Consider the following 23,119-nt stretch of genomic DNA (forward strand, 5'->3'; position numbering starts at 1 on the left):
TCGGAAGTGGAACAAAAAAGCACACCTACTAGCCCCTACCTCCCTCCCCCTTGCCCCGCCAGGATTGGTCTGCTTAAGAGCAAGCTTGGGCTGCCTTTGCTGCTTGGAGGGGGACAAAACTCACTCCCTCTTTAGCTGGGCTTTCTCAGGATCATGAGCCTCAAAATTTTGAGTGCCTACGCCTCACCTAGGGAGCTTGACAAAACATTGGTCTTAGTTCCGCCTGTAGCACTTTAAATTTGGCAGATTGAGGTGGAACCCCAGAGTCTGCATTTTGAGATGTCCTCCACTCCTCCTCCACCCCGCTCATGCTGGGATGTCAGTTAGAGGCAGACCACACTTTGAGAGGGTGCAGGGAGGCTGGCCAGTGAGGGAGGTTTGTACCCAGCAGCCCTGGGTCTCACCCTCCCAGCCTTGGGGCTGGCCACCCAGAGTGAGGTGGGACTCACTCCGGGACTCCTGGCCGCCGGTGCTCCTCACTAGGGCAAGGGTTGACTGATTTTCATGAAGAGGCCTCAGACATCTGTTCCCCACCAAGTCCTCAGGCAGACAAAGAGGTGATAACAGCTAATCGAACCTTAACACACTTTGTAGGTGCCTTTTCTGTGTTGAAAAAAAAGAACAAAGAAACCCCATAAAAAACCCCAAAAGATCAAAAAATTTAAAAAAGTAAAATGGGTGGAAAATCCAAGGTTATTAGAGCTGCCTGGGACTTCATTCTGGGCAAAAGCCCTAAAGGTAAATCTAGCTCTGGTTCCCCAGACACAGCTTCCTGACCCTGTCCCAATCCTCTAGCCCAGTGCCCCCCCCCACCCACATTCCCCCAACCCCACCTGGAGCTATGCTGGCATTTTCTTCACTTTGGTATTCTCACGGTAGCCCACACATGGTATAAGTTTGAACAAAGACATTTATTTGTAAAACCAATTCCCAGTGGAGGAGAGGTTGTATCCATAGAAAGTAAACTGGTGATCATTCAGAGACCACATGCATACATCAGTGAAACCAGGGGCCAAACCAGAAAACAGTGTGTTGCTGTGGACACCTGGGAGCTCCCAATCTCACCAACAGAAAAGCAAAATGTCCTTTCCGCTCCAGAACACGGATGTACCAAGATGTCCTGTGAGAAGGCAATTTGGTCTGACATCCACGATGAAGTGATCAGGGAACAACTGAGGGAGACTTTTTTTCTATTCTGTGTGGCTTGTTTGCTTCCCACAGATACCCGGCTAAAAGCTTAAGTGGTCCTCCGCCCTCCAGAGGGAGGGGCAGTGTCAAAGCCCCGGGCCTCCTCACATGCCCATCCTTATGCTCTGAATGATCTGAAAGATAGCTGAAAGAGGAAAACAAGACAGACAGCTCAGGTACCAGGCAGCACGCAGCCGGAAACCCCAGCCCACAGCGAGCCCCGCTCCTGCCGACGACCCCTGGCCCTGGATGTGGGAGCATACAGCTGATTAGATGTTTCCTAACAAGGAGTTAAGTTAACAAGAGGTCAGTGAACTTCTTTAAAAAGGCAGCCTGGCTGGGTCAGCTGGTGGATGCCTCCGGGATTTAGGGATAAGTCCTGCTAATTCCATCAGGAGCAAAGGCCAGAATTCCCTCAGGCATGGAGGGCTATGGCCCCCCCTTCCCTAGAAGGGTTTGGTGGCCTCTGGGAAGAGGGGGACAGGGCTTTCCATACGGGCACTGCACTCATTTCACCATTTTACAGGTCAGTGAGGCTGCCTTTTCAAAACAGCAGCGACCTGGAAAACAAGCAGCCCCTGAGCTGGAAATGCCGGCCAGGTGCTGGGAGCAGATGTGCCAAGCACGGGGGGGGGCCCTGGCTGCCTGGAGCCCTCAGTGCAAGAACTCGGGGCTGCCTGCACACGTTCTGCAGGACAGCGAGCTCCCATCCTAGGTAGGCCACACTGGTTTTATCCTGCGGGGCTGGGAGCCTGAAAGCCCGCAGAGGACTCCAGGCACCCTCGCCTATTTTGCTAAGAGCTGCTTCCTCAGCTCCCCCGGCCTGGTGCTAGCTCTCGCCGTCACATGCGTCCCAGGAAAGTCAGGCCCAGCTTCCGTTCTACACCCTCTCCAGCTGGCAATGTCGGTCAGTCTTGAGGAGGCCAACGGGAATGAAGGACACGGTGGCTACCCTGTGTGGCAGGATTTTTTTTTTCCTGAGACGAAGCTGGGTATCCTTTCCCTGAATCCTTTCTAAACCCAGAATACACAGGAATGCAGCTGAGAGGCCGCAGGGAAACTGGCTCTCTGGAGCCCTCAGGAAACGAGTCGTTGGCATTTCATCATCTAACGTTAGTGAGCAGCACTGTGGGCCGAGTGTACACTGTGCTTCGGGTGTACAAAGACCGAGCACACAGGGCCTTGGGCAATCTTTCTTGGACAGCTAGATTTGAAGGAGAGATAAAGCATGAATGCATTTTTTTTTCCTAAAAAAACAAAACAAAAAAACCCAAACCCTGCACACATTATCACTATTCTCCTAAATTAGATTGTCCCCAAACATGACACAATGGTAATTTTTCATAAATGCTCCGTGTGACCCTAATGAAAAAGAGTCATTGATCCGACTTCACTGGAACAGTGCCGTGGAGTCTGAGCGAGGCCTTCCTGGGCTGTGCGCTGGACTCTGATTTCTGCTTCTGCCTTCTTCGTTTCACTGTGACGATCTCTGCTCACCTCTCTGGTGTCACAGTACCAACCTGCGGTGGGCCCTCTTCCATTATGATGTTGCTACAGACCCAGCGGAACACAGAGGCTGTTAGAATTACGTGGAAAATTAAAGCGAGCCAGCTCTGTGCGAAGGTCGGAAGGGCTCTCCTCCAAATACGGCGAAGGAGGGATTTCAATATTTAGTTCTGGTTGTGCTCAGAGGTTTGCTTGGGTGCTTCTGGGTTTGGGGACGCGTCTTGATGGGAGAAGTTGCTACCTGGGTGGGAAAGTACCTTACGGACATAGCGGGCAGGTCTATCCTCCCCTCCCAAGGCTGACAGGGAATAAAAATTAAATAAATTTAATTTAAAAAAACATTAAATAAATTCTTCCATCTTCCAGTTCAACATCAGTTTGCATCTACCATGCCTCATGTTTTGTTCTTGGGATCAGTGAAACATCCCGAATGTTGACAAGCAAGGGTGCAGTGGAATGTTAGGCTCAGATGGCACCAGGTCTTCACTGGAGAGCCGTGTGACTAGACGAATAATTTAACCTTTTGGCGTTTGTTTCCTCTTGGGCAAAACGAGGACCGTGGTGCTTGCTGTTCTGTTCTAGGGATTAGAGGATAAGACACAGACGAAGTCTCCGAGTACATCAAGGACTCGGTGCACGGGGGTCGTTGCTAATATTCCCGTTCCTACAGGAACGACTGCTTCTTCTCCATGGGTGAGCAGGAAGCCGGGAGCTCGAGTGCCCAGGACTGCCTGCCGCTCTCTAGAGGTGCCCGCTTTGCGAAATAGTTCTGAGCCCTGATTCCTCTATTTGTACACCTGTAGGTAATACGGATCTCAAAGCATTGCAAGGAATAAATATCATGACCTAAGCAAAAGAATCTGCCCACCCTAAAATGCTTGAAAATGTTATTTCTCCCTGAATTTTATCCTTAGACAAGAAATGTAGGTCGACGAATAGGAAACAGTCTGTGCTTTAAGTCCGTCATGCCCCATTCAGTTAATTCATGACTTCAAAAGCGCTGGGTAATGATAAAACCACCCAGTTCTGTTTAAGGACCAGCTGCAAATTTCTCTAAAGATTCTCAAACAAAATCTTCTAGTTTCAGAGTCTCAACACTTGTATTAAAACTTGCCAGTGACTAAATCTGCTTTAAGAACTTATTAAAGATCACTCCTGACTACTGAATCCATCCATTAACATGTGAGAATCTGATGGTCCTTCATAGGGTTACAGGTGACTCTGAAATTGAACCCGCTTGGAGAAATGACGTTGAATAAAGTTTATCTTAAGCTCGCCATTTGCCTCCACCTCTAAGATAATGGAGAGATGGCTGTGTTTATTATTCCTTTTTCAGTTGTATTAATGTCTTTAAGAAGCCTTCGGCATTCTATACCAATTACGGTAATTGTAGTTGTCTGTGGCTGCCAGTAATGACCCGCAGAGCAGCCCCGGGCTTCCAAGTGCTGACTTTGCGAGGGAGCGAACAGGAAGGGAGCCAGCAGTGGGTTCAAAGTGGGAAAGGAAGTGGGGAGTCTGGACCCTGACAAGTTAATAACTTAACAGTGGGTGAACAAAGCTGAGAAAACAGCTGAGCAGGCTGTAGCAAAGGGGCTGTGGATAAGCCAGACAGCAGGGAGGAGAGATGCCAAGAAAAGGAGGGACGGCAGGCATTCCAGGTCAGGGCATCTGGCCTTGGGCAGGTCGCTGAGGTTCAGAAAAATCCAGGCTGGAACAGGAGCTGCAGAATCCCAGAGCCTCTGCCCTCTGCAGCCTGTTTAGCTTCCTGATCGTCAGTAAACTCAGACAGTCCCATCTCTTATTTAACCAGCCCCCTCGCAATGAAATCCTTAGGCTTTCGAATGCAAGCATCATTGACACCCAATGATCACACAAACCAGAACAACCCTCCTGACTCCACATCTGCCAACAGCAGGTGTCCTCTCTTCCACTCTACCACATTTTCGAGAAAGCTGTCTACACTCACTCCCTTTCCTGACGTTCAATCTCCACCTCAGTGCACATAAGTGTAGCTTCTGCTCTCTTCAGTCCACTGAAATATTTCTTACTAAAGCCACAAATCTCCCTCCACCTCACTTAATCCAAAGGGCATTTTCCACCTGCCTCTTGTCTTACTTCCCTAGTCGCCATCGTTGACCATTCCCTCCTTCACCCCTCTCTTCCCTTGGCCTCCGTGACCCTATATTCTCCTGGCTTCTAGTTTTCTTCCTTCTCTGGCTCTTCGCGTGCCATGGGTTTCATAAGGGTCATTCTTACTCCACCTGACCAGTAAACGAGAATAATGATGTTCCTCAATGAGCATTCTGGCTTTCTTCTGTTCGTTACATTCTTTCTCCCTGGGCGACCTCACCCTGGCCCACAATTTTACTTGGCACTTAGCTTCGGATGACTCATCTATGTACTGTACTGCCAGCTCTGACTTCTCAGAGCTCCAGACCCACACCTCCCACTATCTAATTGAGATCTACACATAGGTGGCTCAAAGACACTTCAAATGCAACAGAACCTTCTCATGTTCACCTCCCACCAATAGACTTGACATCGTTATCTTCCATCTTGTATGTAAACCCGAAATTCCAGACTCCTCCTTAACACCCCAGCTGATCACCAAAGATCCATGGACTTAACCTAAGTATCTTGCAATTATGCACCTTTCTCTCCGCGCCTCTGGAAACTACCCTAGTGCAAGTTACTGCCATCTTCCCCCAGACCCCTGCAATGCTAACTGGTCTACTCTTGCTCCTCTTCAATCCTTGCTCCATACTGGAGCTAGAATTATTCTTTAAATGAAAACAAATAAGATTGTGTCATCCCTGTGTTTAAAGTACATCAAAGCTTCCTATTGCCCAATCCTTGATGAGGCTTCCATGACCTGCGTATCCCGGCCCTATCAACCTGCTTGGGCACAACTTGTATTACTCTTCTCTCTCAGGGTAATCCCTTGTGTTTTCAAAAGCCCTCTGCTCTCACCACAGGGCCTTTGCAAATGCCATTTTTTTCTGTCTGAAAGATTTCTCCTGCCCTGCCCTATGGCCTGGTTTCCCCTTCTAATCCAAAAATTATTTCTGCAGGAAGCCTTCTTTGACCATCAGAAGCAAGAAATCTCAAACCCGCGTGTGTACAATAGTCTCCTGAGGATGTGTGAAAACAGAAGCGGGACCCCCCCCCCCCCGAGTTTTTAATCCAGTGGGTCCAGAGTGGGAAATGAGAATGTGTATTTCTAGCCAGGTCAGTCACAGGTGATGCTGAGGCTGCTGGTCCAGGGACCACACCTGGAGAACCATTTGCCCAGAGGATACCTTTTGTGTTAGATGCTTTCCCAGTCTTACATGCCTCTCCTTCAAACACTGTCATGGCTGAAATTTCATATATTTCAGCATGACTACTTAATGAACTCATCTTGCTTTCCCTTTAGGCTATAAGCGCCTTGATTTTTTTTAAAAGGTGTAGTTATTTATTTGAGAGAAAGAGAATGTGAGTGAGGAAGGTAGGTGCAGAGGGAAGAGGATATCTAAGCAGACTCCTGCTGAGTGTGGAGCCCTACATGGGCTCAATACCACGATCCTGAGATCACAACCTGAGCCAAAACCAAGAGATGGATGCCTAACCAACTCAGCCAACCAGGAACCCTGGGACTTGGATGATTTTGCTCCTGACTATACCTCTGGGCCTAGCTCAGCTCTGGGCACATAGTAGTTCCTCAGTAAATACTTATTGGAGGAACAAAAGGTGAATAATTGCAAAGAGCATGGAGGAAAACATGTATTAAAAATCCCTGGGGTGTGGGGATAAAAATACATTATATGTTTATAAAAAAAAAAAAAATTGGAAGCGGAGGTAAACCATAAGAGACTATGGACTCTGAAAAACAACCTGAAGGTTTTGAAGGGCCGGGGGTGGGAGGTTGGGGGAACAGGTGGTGGGTAATGGGGAGGGCACGTATTGCATGGAGCACTGGGTGTTGTGCAAAAACAATGAATACTGTTACGCTGAAAAAAAAATGTAAAAAAAATGAAGACAGAATAAAGATATTTTATGATAAATGAAAAAAAAAATCCCTGGGGTGTTGGGTGGCTCAGTCGTTAAGCGTCTGCCTTTGGCTCAGGTCATGATCCCAGGGTCCCAGGATCGAGCCCCACATCGGGCTCCCTGCTTCACGTGAAGCCTGTTCTCCTTCTCCTACTCTCCCTGCTTGTGTTTCCTCTCTGGCTGTGTCTCTCTGTCAAATAAATAAAATCTTAAAAAAAAGAATCCCCAAACAATTATTTTGTGGACCAAGAGTCAACAGCAAATGACCACTTTTAAATTCCATCATTGCAAGACCTTAGTCTTTGGAAGAGAAGGAAAATCATGAAAGACCATAAACTCCTTAAGTCCTGGGACTATGTCATCCCAGCCCTCTCTTATCCTGGGGACTGACCTATCCCAGTAATTGGGAGTGCCAGAAGGACATGGGGATGACAGGAAGGGATCCCCCAGGAAACCATCAGATAGCCAGACAAGAGGAGACTGCCTGAAAGCTGCCTTCCCGACAAGTGGAAACTTCAGAAGGCCACTTTTATTGAAAATAAGGTTGATGAGAAGTGAGATCAAAAGAGTTACTGAGAAGAGAGATTGAGATGGCCCAGAGGAATATCATTTAGGAGGATAAGACAACTCTAGAAATGACATAATTCTGATTATTTTTCATTTAAAAATTAAAAAAAAAAAGAGCTGGCAAGAAAAAGGACAGGTTCTGTGAGAGACAAGAAGAAAGGTCAAGAAGTAAGACATTGCAAAGGTGGGTCATTAAGCTCTTAAGAAGATTCAGCACAAAGAGAGTCAAAGGTAGGATACTATTCCCGATTGCTTTCCCAGTAGCTTTTCCAGAGATGGAGAAGAGGGAAGAAAGAGAAGTGCCTGGGATACATGAGGGCATAAAGGCACTATGGAAAGAAGCGATATTATTAGCAAAGAATGGGATGCCCTCTATCCCCACTAAAATGGCAGACAGCAGAAATGCTCTTCTGAGAGGCAGACCATACACAGACCCAAATGCTCCATGGGACACAGGGCAGACAGTGGCACAGAACGAGGGAGGTCGCAGGTCACCTCGTGGGAGCCAGTGGCAGATGAGACATCTTTTCCAGAGTGTCCATCTCAGGTCCCGAGGCAGGAGTTCCTGAGCAGAGGAATGTCCTCGGTCCTTCTCTGGTGGCGAAACAGAAGGGCTCCTCCAGGCCTGCTCAGTCCCTCAAGCCTTCTGCTGGCTAGCCAGCCTCAGGGGATGTGACAACCATTTTGGGCATCACAGTTTTGAGATCGTTCTGGAGGTCTCCAGGAAAGGCTGGTGTTTACTGGTCGACCTGCAGACATGGTGAATTCAAGTCTGTCCTGGAGCAAGGTCCAGAAAAGAGTAAGGTGATCGGGTGACCCGTGGCCCAGTCAGCAAGCAGCCCGTGGCTGGGTCAAGGTTTTATCCATCTGGGAGCAGACCCAGGATGGCTGTGCGTCTGGAACCTCTGGCAGGGAGAGTAGGACAGGTTTTAACAGGAGTTGTTTTCAATATGCTGTTGTAGACTAGAGTTCTAAGGTTGGTGGAAAACTTCCACTTGGTAGTACTTGGGGAGAAGTGGTGAGAGAGAAGGCAGGCAGGGTAATAGGAAGTGGGTGGGTTTAGAGTTCAGGTTTGGGTAACAGCTCCCTCATTCTTTAGCTGTGGCATGTGGGCTGATTTCCTCCATAAGCCTCAGTTTCATGATCTGGAAAAATGAGCTCCATAGCCTTTTTGTAGGGATTATGGGACGAGAAGAAAAAGGTACATGGAAGGCCTTGTGTTGTAATAAGTACTCAGGAAATGTAGCCAAAACAGCTGTACGAAGAGGTCCTCCTCACCCCCATCCACTAGTTTATAAAGGATTCTTTCTAGAAATAGAGAAGAGGCTCGAGCTGTCCCAGCAGAGGTGACACCACTGACCTCTGACTGACAAACCTGTCCCCCACCTGTCCAGGGGGAGCTGGCTCTGCCACAGCTTCCTCAGGACCTCAGAGCTGTCTATCCCCATACGAGTTTTCTTACCATAACCCAAGAAGGTCACTGGAAAGCTCCAAATGCTCTCTTTCTCTGTAAACATTCAGAATCTTGGTCAGAACCTTGCCTGGGAGGCCGAGAGGTGGGGAAACAGTGTGACCAAGGGTCATCGACATAATGACAATAGTAACAAGCTCCTAAGGTCCCAGGAGTGAGAGACCATCCCCACGTCTTTTAAGAATGGGAGAAACAAGGCTTACGTGGGCGGAAGTTGGACAAGGCCACACGGCTTGTAGGTGGCAGAACCAGGTTTCAAATCCGGGGAGCCTGGCCTGGAGCCCGCACACACACAGCTTGGTCCTTTCCCTCCTCCACACTGTTCTTAACAAAAGCCGCCCATTCTAGGGAGGGTGGGGGTGCTGGGTCTTCCGGAAACAGAGAGGCCTTATGTCAAGGGAGATGGCTGGACCACCTGGGACACGAAGCTTGGGGAACAGGAGGGGTGCAGGCCCAGCCATGAACATCTCAGGGAAGCACTTCTTCACATCTGTTTTGAGGAGGCTGTCCCGAAAAATGGCCCTGTCTCTGACACGCTCTCACCTCCTCCTCCCCTGAGCCCCCAGCAGGCAGAGTCCCCGGAGCATTCAGGAGAGTGTAGTCTGTTAAGTGACAGACAAAGGGAATGTCTCTGCTCACACACAGTGCGGCGACTCACAGTTCACGTGCCCGATCAACCTAGCAGGCCCTCTCCTGAGAGGCATTAGCTCTGTCATGAGAGGCCAGCTCTGGGCCAGAGCAGTTTCCTAGCTGACACGCAAACAGGGTCCAGATGTCTATTCCCTTCCTGGGGTGGAAAAATCAGAATATCCAGCAACACAAGAGGTACCCCGTACACACACACACACACACACACACACAGGTCCCACTTCGACCAGAACAGCTACTCTTTCATTTATTTCCCTCTAACATTTGAACAGAGTTCAGCTGCTCCTTTTTTTTTTAAAGGCTAAAAACCACTAGTCTAAATGTTTTCTTCTTCAAATACGCTTCATTTTTTCTGATTATAAAAGTAATATATGCTCATGGACAAAACTGGGAAATAGAGAAAAGTCCGAAGGAAATAGCAGTCCTTGGTTAATCCTATTCCCCGAGAGGTTTCCCTCTGATGGGGGATATAAGCGCATCAGTTTTGAGAATACCCAGGCTTCCGTAGCCATTAAAATTCTCATAATCTCTAATTAGGAAACGAATATCAGGCTTGGGCAGAGTGAGAGGAATAAAATTGAAATTAGGAATACGTGAGGGAGAAATAGTCTGAGGGAGGAACCGGGGCATGGCTGGTACATAAGAGTTTCCCCTCTGGGAATCAAGGGATCATGGGAATGAGATGATGCCTCCAAGAATCCACCGGAAACCTCAGTGAGGGGAAAGGATGCGGAAGGGTAGGCCATGTTGCAGAGTGCCGCCTCAGACTGCGGCTGTCAATGTCCAGTTTCACACCGGGGCTCGGAAAAGGTAAATAATGCCTCAGGATCACAAGATACGTGTATACGCCGACTCACCAACCAAATTGTCTGAACAGCCAACAAGTTAAGGAAAAGACCTAATTTCATTGAATCCAGGAGGCATTCTAGTCAAAGAGGAAAGCTGAAAATGCCAAAGATGGTTGGGTTGTCCTGTCAGCACTGTGGCCCGAACGTCAGCAAAAGCCTTGGCCAGGGATGGCAAAGATGAACACGGGACCCTGCTGTCACCTCCCGGTTTAGGGCGGATGTGACTGGTCACTCACAGCATACTTTTCCCAGAGCTCGGCTGTGGCCTCTCAAGCCTTCCCCGTCAGGCTCTTGAAGTTGCTGAGGACAGAGGGGAGAAGAAAACCCCGGAGGCCTGGGCTGGGGGCCGCAGGCAGAGGTGACTAGCTTCATGAGTGCTCTGGGACAGTACGTCAGGACCGCAAGTGTCTCCCAGAGATAGCTGTTGGCCTGTCTGGGTGACTACATCTCTGCCGCCTCAGACAGACATTCTGGGTCACGCTTGTCTCCGAGCCTCCAGATAACAACAAGCACTCCTCAGAAGCTATCACATGGTTCTCAAGGAGGCAGGTTTGGCCACTGGGGACCAGGACAGCCAGGATGAGCTCCTTATCTGGAAAGAGCCCCACCGCCTGTAGAAATGGAAGATAATGTTTTTATAAACCAGGGAGAGAAAAACACAGCGAAGTCTCCAAGCGAGGGAGGAGCCTGAATCCTCTGGGCTTCAGTGTGCATCTGGGGTCCTTGGAAATCAAGGAAAGACAAATGTTGCCAGTGAGAAAGGCCCAAGCCAAACCAAGTTCCAGGCCAAGATTTAAACGAGAAAAGTTTCTGGCTTATTTGGAATCACCCTCAGAGGAGACTCAAAACAGGTATTCGGCTGAGAAACGGGTTTTAGATTTCTGACAGAATGTATATAATATGAATAACAATAGTTACCAACGGCCTGAGATGTCCATGAGAAGTCCAACCTGGAGAATGCTGTGTCTCAAAAGAACACACTGTTCCCAAAGCTTTTGTGTCTCACAAAAAAAACTCGTAGAGCAAAACAGTGGTGCATTCAGGTTGGGTTAAAGAAATGCAACTTACATTTTATTTCTGATATGCAACTTAAAGTACAAACCCCTATTCATTGATTTCTGCATGTGGGGGGCTTCCCCTTTCCTCCCTCTTTCCTGTGTGGGCAGGTCTGAAAGATTCTGAGGCTTTATTATCAGAAGAGAGTCTCATGGACCCGGGGGGTTATCACTTAAATTGCTGACACTCATCCTTGGAGTGGAGAGGGAGGGCCTGCTGCTTTGTGAAAGATCAAGACCGATGGGAGGGGCTGAGCCTGGAAGGCGCAAAGGCAAATAGAAGCCAAGTACCACCCCCTCCAGCCCCCTGGTGGCATAACCAGTCCTAACTGTAGCACCGCTGTTCTCCGCGAGGGCTTCCGCGAGGGCACTGATGGAAGCTGCAGGGTTCAAGCTTGCTATGGGTGGAGGGCTACTAGCATCCCTCTCTGATCACAAAGGAAATCGATAGGGACAGTAAATCATGTGTCCAAGGTTGTCCAGCTGATAGCGAATCTCGGCTTTGAACCTACATCTGGCACATTCCAGAACTATCCCCCCTCTCCAAGGCCTCTTAACCTCTCAGCCTGTTACCGCCAATTGGTCAGGTTTCAAAGAAGTGTCTTGCCCAAGAGTCCTTTTGCAATCATGGAAAGTGCAAATCTACCTACTCTGAAGGGGGTGTATTTAGAGAGCTTCCTCCAACTCAGGTCCGTGGGACAATGTGTTAGGGTTTCCGACCCGGGGCCTGGGCTCAGGGTAGCCCCAGGAGGTCTGGTGCTCTTATCTGGTTTCCTAGTGAGGGGGTGGGCGTTTGCCGGGTGCGTGTTCGTGCCAGGGGTCTCTGGGCCTCTGCACTCTGTACCCTCCCCACTTTACTGATTCTTCTCCCCCACCCCTTCCTTTTCCTTATCTTGCTCTTATCAGCATGGCAGGCACGAAAGGCATTTGTGGAGAATGAGGAAGGCCACAGCAAAGAAGCCGAGAGCAAGGGGTCAGGACTCCCCATAGTTAAGGGGTCCGGTAACCTCCTGGAGGTTTGGGAACTTGTATTTCCACATAAAATGGAGTAAGGGTGGCCAATAAGAGACCATATATTTCAATGCCAACATTTCCCCAGTCTGGATCCTTTCCCACAATCTAGCTAAGAAAGCAGAGAAGATGTGCATTCCTGATGATTCGCCGGACCCGAATATTTACCCATCCTAGGTACGCCGACACTGTTTCTAAAACGAACACTTTGCCCAACCAATCGTTAATAGAAAAATGGGTTAACAGAGTGAGGTAATGCGAGCGAGTCTTTCAAGAGAATCAGATCCATGATCCACACCTTCATTAATCTTCGAAGATTCCGTAAGTTTCCTGCATAAAAACAGACACACCAGCAACGTTGACCAGCAACAGACCCACCAGCCACATGGATTCAGAGACAGCAGTGACCAGGAGCTGCAATGATCCCATCCCCGAGGCGGCTCAGGACACGAGGCAGAGGAGCTGACTGGCTGGACTTGGGGCAGAAACCGCCCTCCTTTGCACACTCCAGAGAACATGCCGGCCCTGGAACCCGCGGAAGGAGACACTCAAGAGGGACGGGAGGTTCTGCAAGATGAACGGAATCGTGACTCGTCCCAGGGAGGTGGCCACAGGGATAGATCTGGAGGAGTTATTGTGCTTTTCATGACATGTTTGGCTAGCGAAGGGCACGTGCCGAGATAGAAGGAAGGGCACGGTACCAAGGACATGTTGAGAGGAGTGACACATTTCTGTGAGAACAGTGCCCGGCTTGAGCTAAGGCTTGCAGAAAAAAAAAAAAAAAAGGTGGCGGTAGTGGATGATTCCTAGTTACAATTTAAAAAGAGATGAGGCCCCTGACTTAGGGATCATGGTAGCATGTTAACGGAGCACAGAGAAAGTAAGGTGACCCAACTCCTGACTAGGAGAGCAGGGGTCTGAAGGGGAGTGGGCGGGGGCTGTGTCCTCTCAGTAGCCTGAAATCCGCATCCCCGGGCCCTGCTGGCTCCCATCCCAGGCCCCTGCACACACCCACAGAAAGGATCACAGAGTCAATGTACTTAATCCCTGGAAAAGCGAATGGAGGCTGGGGGAACTCCAGAAGATTGTTGTAGGCAGATGTCCCAATTAACCCGGGGAGGAAAAGACATGGTTCCGCTATACAGACCGAGAGCCTGGCAAGACTGTAATGAAAATGTAATTTAGAGAAGGTTTTTAAGCCCTTCAAAAAGGATGGGTATTGAGAACCAACATGAGTTTGAGAAAAATAGACCAAATCGCTTTATTGACTGAATCGCCTCCCCCCGCCCCCCACAGGCTAGCTAACGGCTGAAGCAGTTAATGTGTATCTTGACATCAAAAAAGAAAACAGTATTGGCTCTCGATGGGTTTAGTCCCTGAGAATCCCGGCTGCGGGATGACTGGCCTCGTGGATCCCTACGACTGGACTTTGGCCCTTTTTGAGCCTGGCAATACAGTCTCAAGCTGTTTTGCCTTCAGTGCTCAGCACAAATGGCCCCTCCTCTGGGAAACTTTCCCCTCTGCGGGGGGTGATTTAGAAGTCCCCACTGTAGTCTGGCTGTGTGCATTCTCCTGCACTCACAAGTTGGAATCCTAATGTCTAATGGGACAGCGTAAAAGCCAGGGGATTTAGCAGGTGACTGGGTCATGAGGGGGGCGGCCTCGTGAATGGGATCAGTGCTGTCATGAAAGACACCCCACAGAGCTCCCTCACCCTCTTGCCATACGAGGTTCCCACAGGAAGATACAAGGAGAAGTGACCCTCACTCGGCCACACGGGCACCCCGGTCTGACTTCCTACCTCCTGGACTGTGAGCATTACGTTCTGCTCGTTACCAGCCACCTAGCCCGTGGTGTTTTGTCACAGCAGTCCACACAGACAGAGACAGTCCCTTATCCGTGCCCGCCAAGCACACTGGGCACTCCACTATCACAACACTCAGCCCCCAGGTACAACAAACGGCTTCCTTATCTCCCCCCATCCCCGCTCAGTGCCTGCAGCCTCCCAGAGGCATCCATGTTCCCAGAGCCTGGCACCGTGCCAGGCCCACAGGGGACCCCCACCACATGGTGACGGTTTGCACGAGTTTTGCTCAGAGGCTCAAGGTCAACCTGAAGGGAGTTTTCTCTAACTGTGTGCGTGGGCTTCGCCATGTCTACACTTTTATCAGTGACTTGGAGGAATAGCATGTTTTCAGAGACTGTAAAGCTGGCCAGGAAAGAGGATTAGATAAAAGGCTCAAGGTTCAAGATTGAGCAACGTACAGACTGGCCATAAAGCCTGAAAATGGAGATTGCCTTTTTATATAGATTTGCTTTTCTTGATATTTGTGCGGCACGTTTTGTTTGTTCCGTTTTGGGGTGAACTTCAGAGACGGATCATGGGAGGTGATGTGTACCAGAGGAATAGGCAGGCAGCTGACGGAAACGTGGCATCAATGCGCCGAATTCCTCGCAGTTTTCTACACTGCTCTGAACTACGCGTTGCTGATGAAGGTGGTCACTGACCATATCGTGTAATGTCACTGACCAAATCATACACTGTAAGATCAGCAAGCCGTTTATGACATCTGTTCTTCTATATTTCTAGACTTGGTGGCTACTCTGTAGAAAGACAACTGACAACCGACAATAAAACTTTAATAGAAATACTCATGAAGCTCTGTATGAGGTCTCAGAGAAGTCAGCTGGGTATCTACAGTATGGGGCATATCTGGCTTCATGCACCATCCACATGTCCATGAGTCCATCCAACCACACTGAGCACACACTGTGTGCTAGATTCTTACAAGAACGTATGATTTCCTGGACAAAAAAACACTGCCTTCCCTGAGCTTATGTCCCAGTAGCAGAATGGATAACAAGTAAGCAGATGAAATAATTTCATATGTTGATGAGGGCCACGAGTGCAATAAAGCAATGTGTGATGGGGATAAGGGACAACTTGGATCGGGGCGGGGAGGTGTGTGGAGATGCGTTTCTGAGCTTGCAGGACATTTATGTAAAGAAGAGCCTGGTGGCGCTGGGTGGGTCATTAGCTCGATGTGAGTCTAGGATGTGCTGTGACCGTTGCAAATGAACCAAAGCTCGGGTCATATTGATAGAAGCGGAGTGATGGGATCAAGGGCCGTGACAGTTCTCCTGCCTCTGTAGCAGTCACACCATTTCTAGACCCACTTCCGCAGCTGCAAATGCTCTGTATGAGCTCTGTAAGAGAGTCATGGCGTGTATCCAGAAGAAGGGTCCAGAAACCACATCTTATGAGGCAAGCCTGGGAGAAGTAGGGGACTTCATTTGCAGACTTTAAACTCATCTTTAAAATATCTGAAGATTCGAGATGTTCAGAAGACAATGAGGCCATGCCTTGTGGTTTTAGGAGTTCACACCTGAACTGGTGAGAAGACAGCACAGTGTAGCTCAAAAGAGGGGAGGTGTCTCTAAATAACTAGAGCTATACAGAAATGGGACAGGCTTTTTGAAGAGGTGAGCCCTCCACCCTCACAAGTATTCTGGCAGAGGTTGGTAACCTCTGTTAAAGATGAGGGACCCTCATGTTGGGTAAAGGATTCCCTTCGAGTCATATCGTTGGGAATGGGGTACAATTTTGTTTCTTTAAGATCTTGGGACCCTCCGAAGGCCTGCCTTGTTAGAAGGGATCTTACTTCTCCTCACTTAGCACTATTTTCCAGACCCAACCCATGGAGACCAGGAATTACAAGACTCCCAATAATAGAATTCAGCTAGAAACAAATGCATGATCCTTCGTTCAAACCTCTCCTGTGTGTGTGTGTGTGTGTGTGTGTGTGTGTGTGTTTGCACATGAGTGTAAGCAAAGTTCTCTGAACTTAACCACCTTCCAGTACAAGGGGACTGTACATCAAGGCGCAGGTCAAAGGCTCAGTTCTATTCACGAGCTCTGTGGCATTTCCTCTTAAGGAGAAAGCCTCTCCCTTTCTCTGGAATCTGGATCTATCTCAGGCAGACAGGTGCTCCTGTTCTAACTGCCCTTTTTAGGCTATGCTTCCACACAAAGGTTTAACTGAACTCTACAGTGTTTATAGCCAACTTAATGGCTCAGTGTAATCATTTTATGATTATGATTTGATAGTATATCAATTCTGTCTCTACTCGTATTTGCTCTGCTAGACTAGAGACCAAATCAAACCCCACTGAGAGGAAGGCTTCAGTCAGTGATTAACTTGAATCCCAGGCCAATATGCTTTTTTGTCTATTTACTTGTGAAGTGTGTTTTTGAAGGACAGAGCAGAACATGGGCTGTGAGGTCAGCGAAAAACCCATACCTGAACCACAGACAACAAAAACAAACAGTGCCAACAGCCATGGTCCCACGGGGTATTTCTCTTCTTGCGGCCTCTGAAAGGGAATGGAAAGGAAGGTTAGGTTCGTTGATTCAGGAAACATTTGTGGGGTATTACCAGACACCACTAAAGGCTGAGACGACTCAAATTGAGTGAGACAAATCCAATCTCAATGCCCAGTAGGCAGACACAGATGAAGAAATTCAACTGTAAAGAGTCCAGATAGGTATGAAAAGATTCATCATGACCTTACTTATGCTCCTGTAACTCAGTATTCTGGGGACAGATGGGGTAAAAATACACAAAACAACTGAGTGATTCAGGAGCCTTAAATGATGCTACGACAAATCGCTTCCATGTGTGGAAGGCACACTCTACGCCAGGCTCTCTCCCAGGCAAACTACAACCCCTGTTTCCACCACCCACAACGTGGTACAAGGCAAATTATCATCTCCAATTTGGAGTTGGGAAATGGACCCCGAAGTTTGGGAACTTGAGCAAGGGCTGGGAGTTAGGTCTGCCCCATTAGAGAACCTGGGTGTTTTCCATTAACGGAGTCATCTTTAATTCCCCGCATCTGTGGATTCCAAGTAAGGTCACAGAACAGCCATTTTCTCAGAACCTTCTACATGCCAAAAAAAGTTGGCAAGTCGGTGCCGTGGAAATCCTTGGAAAGGCAGAAGCACCCCAGCAACCGTGAGTAGATATGCGAAGGAAGCCGCATTTTGTAATAAAGCTCCCGAACCTCAGCGAAGCTCTCTCATTGGTGAAATCTCCACAATCTGCTCCTGGGGAGCAGAAGGGCACCACGGTGCCCACACGAACCCAGAGCCCTGCATAGCTCGTGCTCCCCTCCATCCAACAGCACAGACATAATAAGAACCACCAACCAGGGGCGCCTGGGTGGCTCAGTGGGTTAAAGCCTCTGCCTTCGGCTCAGGTCATGATCCCAGGGTCCTGGGATCGAGCCCCACATTGGGCTCTCTGCTCTGTGGGGAGCCTGCTTCCTCCTCTCTCTCTCTGCCTGCCCCTCTGCCTACTTGTGATCTCTGTCTGTCAAATAAATAAATAAAATCTTTAAAAAAAAAAAAAAAAGAACCACCAACCACAACCCCTCCCGGTCTATTGGCAGGTAGGGCTTGGTTCTTAAAATCAAATCAGTCAATGGAAAAGCTGTCTTTGGGGAGAAGCATCCCAAAAAGTGGTGAATTTCTCAAATAAAAAGGGAGAAGGAGTGAAAAAAATGGAGTAATTCACGAATGTTTCCTCACATGGGTGAGCCAGAAACAATCTATCACCAGTAAAAGTTAGAGAACTCATTTTATTATAGATAAGGTGACGGTCCTTTGGTTCCCAGCTTACCTGTTCCATTCTGAGAGCCTCCTGTCCTCTACCTCGAGTGGGCTCACTGACCACTTACACTCGCCATGCACTTTTTCTTGTCAGTGTCTAGTGCGTATCTGTTTATTCTCGTGATCATGTGTGTACTATCTGCCTCTCCACCAGACTGTGAGTTCACGGGGGCAGCCACCGTGTCTCTTCCCTGTTGCAACACACAGCAATGCCTGGCCCAGGACTTAAACATAGTAGGTACTCAAGGAGTGTTCCTTGAAGAATGAATAAGCATACGAACTTCATTAAATATGATTTCGTAGGTCAAATAAAATAGAGACAGGGTCTAGGAAGGCTATTGTCGTTTTTTATAAATACTTCCTAACTGGTGATAGGGTTGTCCCTGCAGCTCTCTTACTAGACAAGTGTAGGTTAAAGTGCTAATGGCTGGTGGGCTCTAAAAGATGAAAACTCCTCAGTTTGTGTCCTTGACAAGCTTGTATCTAGCACCGTTCTTGTAGGAAAGAAACATGCTGCAAGGGAATGGCAGCTGCTCTTGACCACACAAGGACAAAAATCAGTCTTATTCAGCTGCATAACGCTACCCAGAGCTGTTACTGTATCACTCTTTGGCCCTTAACACCAGATCAAGGGCGTATCAAGTAAATAATCAAGATATTAACTGAAGTTACCTGAATGGACTGTGGCACTTACCCCTCCCCACCATCTTCACTAACGCCCTAACAATCTATCACAGTTGACCAGAAACCACAGCTCTGTTGCTGTCATCCCACCGATGCCGTATAAAAAGTTCATTCCACTCTAACTCCAGCAAAACCAACAAGTGAATTCGGGAGCCTGTCAGTGAATGACTGGTCTAGCGTGGACACCAAATGGAGTCCATTATTATTCCTTTGCAGAAAAACACAAATTATCAACATGCAGAGCTTGGACTACACAACATAAAAATCTGTTGGACGACATTTTCCAGTGAATCCCTATTATTTGGGGGACTTGCAGAGCTCAAGAACGGCAATATATCCTTTTTCTGAGAGCTTTAAGTTCCTCTTTTTTGGAAGCAGTACCCAGCACAATCCCACTGGGGCAATGCACCTACGGCTCAATCTGTCTCTGGGAAAGGTAGGAAGAGCAGTAGAATCCTGCAAATGACATGGTTCATTTCAAACAGGAGTTTGCAACTTCCTGAGGCTTTGGAATGTCAGGGGCTGGCTTTCCCTGTGCTTATACACCGGCAGGGTAACTCCCAATTCTGAAATTTACATCCCCCTTGGTTCTGAAGAAGTTGCTACCGTGTAATCACAAAACGATTATTCTATTTCTTTGTTTCTTGGATTTATCTGCTAACTGGGAGAATAATATTCATGCCATAGCTATTAGCTAAGGAAATACTGAAACATCTGCAAACAACGGAAGGGATTTATTTCTGAATGATGATTCTGAATTTTCAGTTAGAATCTGTTCACATGTTCCCCAATCACATCCTGAACAGGTTATCCCTTGCAAGTTACTTCTTTCAAAGAATAATTGTGTTTGACCTGCAATTAGGAAAATGAGATTTAGGATTTAGAGTATTTCCTTTTGAAAGAAAATTTCATTTTTCTTTTTGGACGCTGGTCTGTTTACAATAAAGGCAACCAAAGAGCCCCCTTGTAACCACCTGAAGAGAAACAGAGATTGTGGCTTGGTTTAGAAAACTTTCATTACACATGTAATAGGGCCGTTTGGACACCCCCACCCCAGATGCCAGGTACTTTTGAAGGGCCCACTCCATGGTCTATCAGAACCTATTAAAATTCATTCACATCGTAGATTAAAGAAATCTGAATGTAGCTCTGAAAGTTTACTTCAGTGGAAAGGGGGGTAAGTACATTTTCTAGATATTTAAACATTGTCCCCCAATTTTAAATCTTCTTCTTTTGAAGACAGTAACTTTCTCTTTCCCCCAGTTCTCAAACACTTTCCAATGGTCTTGAAAAGCTTGAGGTGGCGGTCGTTGAGTTTACGAAGCCTAATGGAGCGGTCGTTGAGTTTACGAAGCCTAATGGATACATTGGCTTTGCAAACCAGTTCCAGAATTGCTACTTTTGCAGGCCATACTTGTCAACCTTTGTTAATAACTTTCTTAATTCTTTGTTTCTTAGTTCATTAAAAAGAACCATGGAACCAGAGATTTTTCAACACATCAGCTAATCTGTATGGTATCTAGGACAAAGTGATCTCCTAGGGATATAAAACCCTAAGTGGTTTAACATCAATTAAAATTTGTTTTTCAAGGTCAATTGGGACAGCAAGGTTTGTTTTTTTGAGTAAAAACAAATAGGAAAAAGAGATCCAGGTGAAAAGTGTTTTTGATTCAATGGTGTAATTGCATTTTACTGCTCAGTCACACCTAAACGATCTAACACCCAAAGAGAGAATTTCAAGCATAACTTTAAGTCTAGAGCTTTGTATAAAGCTCTGGGCAGAGCTGAGTTTGATTCTAAGGTTTCTCTGCCATGGCACTGCTTGGTTTTGTAGGAATTCTGCTGTGATGATTGCAGCTCTGGCTTTTTGCTCAGTTACAAACTAGCATCATTTCTTTGGCTAAAGGGAATTGCCTCATCAGGTCTGCAAGCTTTTCCAGCCAAACCCCAAGCTTCAGCTGGACTTTGCTTAAGGGTCTAGGATAATAGATTCCAGGCGTCTTGGCTCATAGACTTGGAGACCAACACTGCCCAACAACTCATCCCAGGCATGCCTCTGAGTATCCAAAATCATGGGCCTGGCATTTTCTCTTGAAGATCTTCTGCTTTGCTAAAAGAAAACCCCTGTGTGTAAGGCCCAGCTTTTACTTTAGACTCCAGTGATAAAACCTTTAGTCTATTCTCCATAGTTCTGGATCATATCATCAGGACCCACCAGAGCTCACAGGGTGAGATGGAATAATGTTGCATTTACACTTCATTCTGGTGGTGAGAGGCCTCACTAGGGAAGGGGCAAAGGAGAGAAAGGAGGGTGGAGGGAAACATGGGCTGAACCTCATTTCTCACTTTGAGCCCTTCCAACTTATACAGCCCCATTACAAAGGGGCTGGAGAGAAAACCTTATTGTGGTGGGTGTCTGTTGAGGGTGGAGGGCAGAGGTCAAAGCCTGGAAGGAGGTGATGATCAGTGGCCTCCATTTACTCATTCATTCATTCATTCATTCACCAAACGTTCTAGCACCTACTTCCAGGCCTCGTGTCACGCAGTTGGTTTAACTATTCGTTAAGGATGTGACTTTCCGTTTTTCTCCAGAGACAAAGGCCACATTCTCTCCTGGGGAGGCTCTTGCAAGCCTCGGTGGTAATCCCAGCAGCCACTCCCCAAGGGGTCCACCACCACCCCGGCCCTCGCCGCCCGCAAGAGCACCGCGAGGTCCTCGCCTCCCAGAGCCGCGCTCTCAGCGCCCACGCTGCGGGACCCTGCGGGAGAGGCGCGCCGGGGCCGGGGAGCGAGGAGCAGGGAGGCCGGGCCGGGTGCCCGCCACCCGCCCGGCCGGCCCCGCCCCGCCCCAGCCCGCCCTGCCCCGCTCGGCCGGGTCGGCGCCGCCCCCGCCTTACCAGGGTTTTGGCTACGTTCCCCCTCTGGGTGATGTTTTTGCTGTGCTTCTCGTTGGCCATCCGGATCCGCTGTTTGGCCACCATGGCTTGGGCGCTAGGAAATGCTCTCGACTCCTACCTGCAAGAATCCCCCCGCGTTAGCCCCCCGACAGGGCCGCGCGCGTCCGCCCGTTGCGGGCGCTGCAGGTGGCAAGGCGCGGCCCCCGAGCCCCGCGCACCCCGCTCCCCTGCCCCCAACGAGCCGGCTCCAGAGAGAGGCCAGAGCCCGGACGGAAGTAATCTTTCATCTCAGGAAACCCTTTCCTACTTCCTCGCCATCCTTCCGGTCCCCCCTGCTACCTAACCAGCGCGGCCCCGAGGCTGGCGCTGCCGCGCGTCCTCCCCGCACTGGGCGGCCGGATCGCAGCACGCGGAGCCGCTCGGCCCGGGCCCCTGCCGCCGGGTCGGGAGCCAGCGGCCGAACGCGGCGGGGCCCAGGGTTCTGGCGGTCCCCGGCCTTGTGCGCTCATAGGGGCGGGGGCGCCACTGCTCGGGGGCTCCGGGACCGGGGAACCAACGGGGCCCAGACTGGGGTGGCCGCGCTCTAAGCCAGGTCGGGCGGGCTCCCCCGCACCGCTGACCCCTGGCCGAGAGCTGCCCTGGAGGCAGCGGCTGGCGGAGGGTGGCGGGGTGTGTGTGGGGCGGGGGGGGGGGGGGGGGGGGGCAAGAGACAAGCAGAACCAGGGCAAGGCTGGGCCCATGCTCTTGGGGGACCGGCCGAAGAAACTCCCCTTCAGGTGTCTGGGGAAGGGCCCTCTCCAGGGAAGCCCAGTGTCCGACCTTTCTTAAGTATTGCAGAAGCTGGAGTTGGGGTAGGTCATCTTGGCCATGGTAGCTGAGGGGATTAAGTGCAGGACTGCCAGCCACACATCTGAGGGAAAGGTGGAGGAAGGTCGCAGCCTGCAGCCCAGCCGGATTTGGCGTTCACTACCTTAAGTTGGGCGGCCTTGACCTGCTTTGGCTCCACACCGGCCTGGGGCAGTTTGAACCTCCTGCAGCCACCCTTGTCCAGAGGGATGGGATGTGAACTGGCCTTTCCTTGCACTAGAGAGATAACGACTGGAGTGTATGCATCTTACCGGCTGGTGTCAGGACCCTACAGATCACTTCTTCTAGGGCAGGGGGAAGAGGGGTTCAGTCCCTCACTTTTCCTTGTGCTGCATGACTTGAAGTTTGTTCTTAGTAGCTCAGAAGGGCTGAGAAGACAAAGGGAAACATCAACCTGGGAGATCTGGGGCAGTGGGAATCAGTGGGGAAGACCTGGGGTATTAGACTTCCTCTGGCTCCCACACCCCAGGCCTTCCCTTGCCCTCATCTGTAGGGTTCTGTGTGGATAGAATTTCCTGATGTCAGTAGGAATTTAGAGAGGCTCCTTCTTTCTTTTTAAGCGTTCTTTATCAAACTGATTCTCACCCTCCTCCAGTATGCTGTAATTCGAACTCTAATATTGACAGTGTGGGGGCTGCTTGTGGTAACCCAGAAGAAGACAGAACCTACCTAGCATC

General features: G+C 49.1%; 1 protein-coding gene across 1 annotated transcript; it reads right to left on the reverse strand.

Moving 5' to 3' along the window:
- Window positions 1-892: 892 nt before the first annotated feature.
- On the reverse strand, window positions 893-22,046 carry SERP2 (stress associated endoplasmic reticulum protein family member 2). The gene is made up of 4 exons (XM_045978416.1): window positions 21,915-22,046; window positions 21,576-21,693; window positions 16,625-16,697; window positions 893-1,333 (listed from the first exon to the last, which is right to left on the reverse strand). The coding sequence occupies exons 2-4, from the start codon at window positions 21,657-21,659 to the stop codon at window positions 1,293-1,295; spliced, it is 198 nt and encodes a 65-aa protein (XP_045834372.1). The 5' UTR covers window positions 21,660-21,693; window positions 21,915-22,046; the 3' UTR covers window positions 893-1,292.
- Window positions 22,047-23,119: the final 1,073 nt, after the last annotated feature.

Source organism: Meles meles, chromosome 14, assembly GCF_922984935.1.
Source record: "Meles meles chromosome 14, mMelMel3.1 paternal haplotype, whole genome shotgun sequence".
Lineage (NCBI taxonomy): Eukaryota > Metazoa > Chordata > Mammalia > Carnivora > Mustelidae > Meles > Meles meles.

Coding starts and splice junctions, on each gene's coding strand:
- SERP2 (XM_045978416.1), bottom strand. CDS start 21,659: ATGGTGGCCAAACAGCGGATCCGGATGGCCAACGAGAAGCACAGCAAA. Junction 16,698..21,575: donor GGAACGTAGCCAAAACCCTG/GTAAGGCGGGGG, acceptor ATTCCCTTTCAG/AGGCCGCAAGAAGAGAAATA. Junction 1,334..16,624: donor TTTTGTTGTCTGTGGTTCAG/GTATGGGTTTTT, acceptor TTCCTCTTTCAG/CTATCTTTCAGATCATTCAG.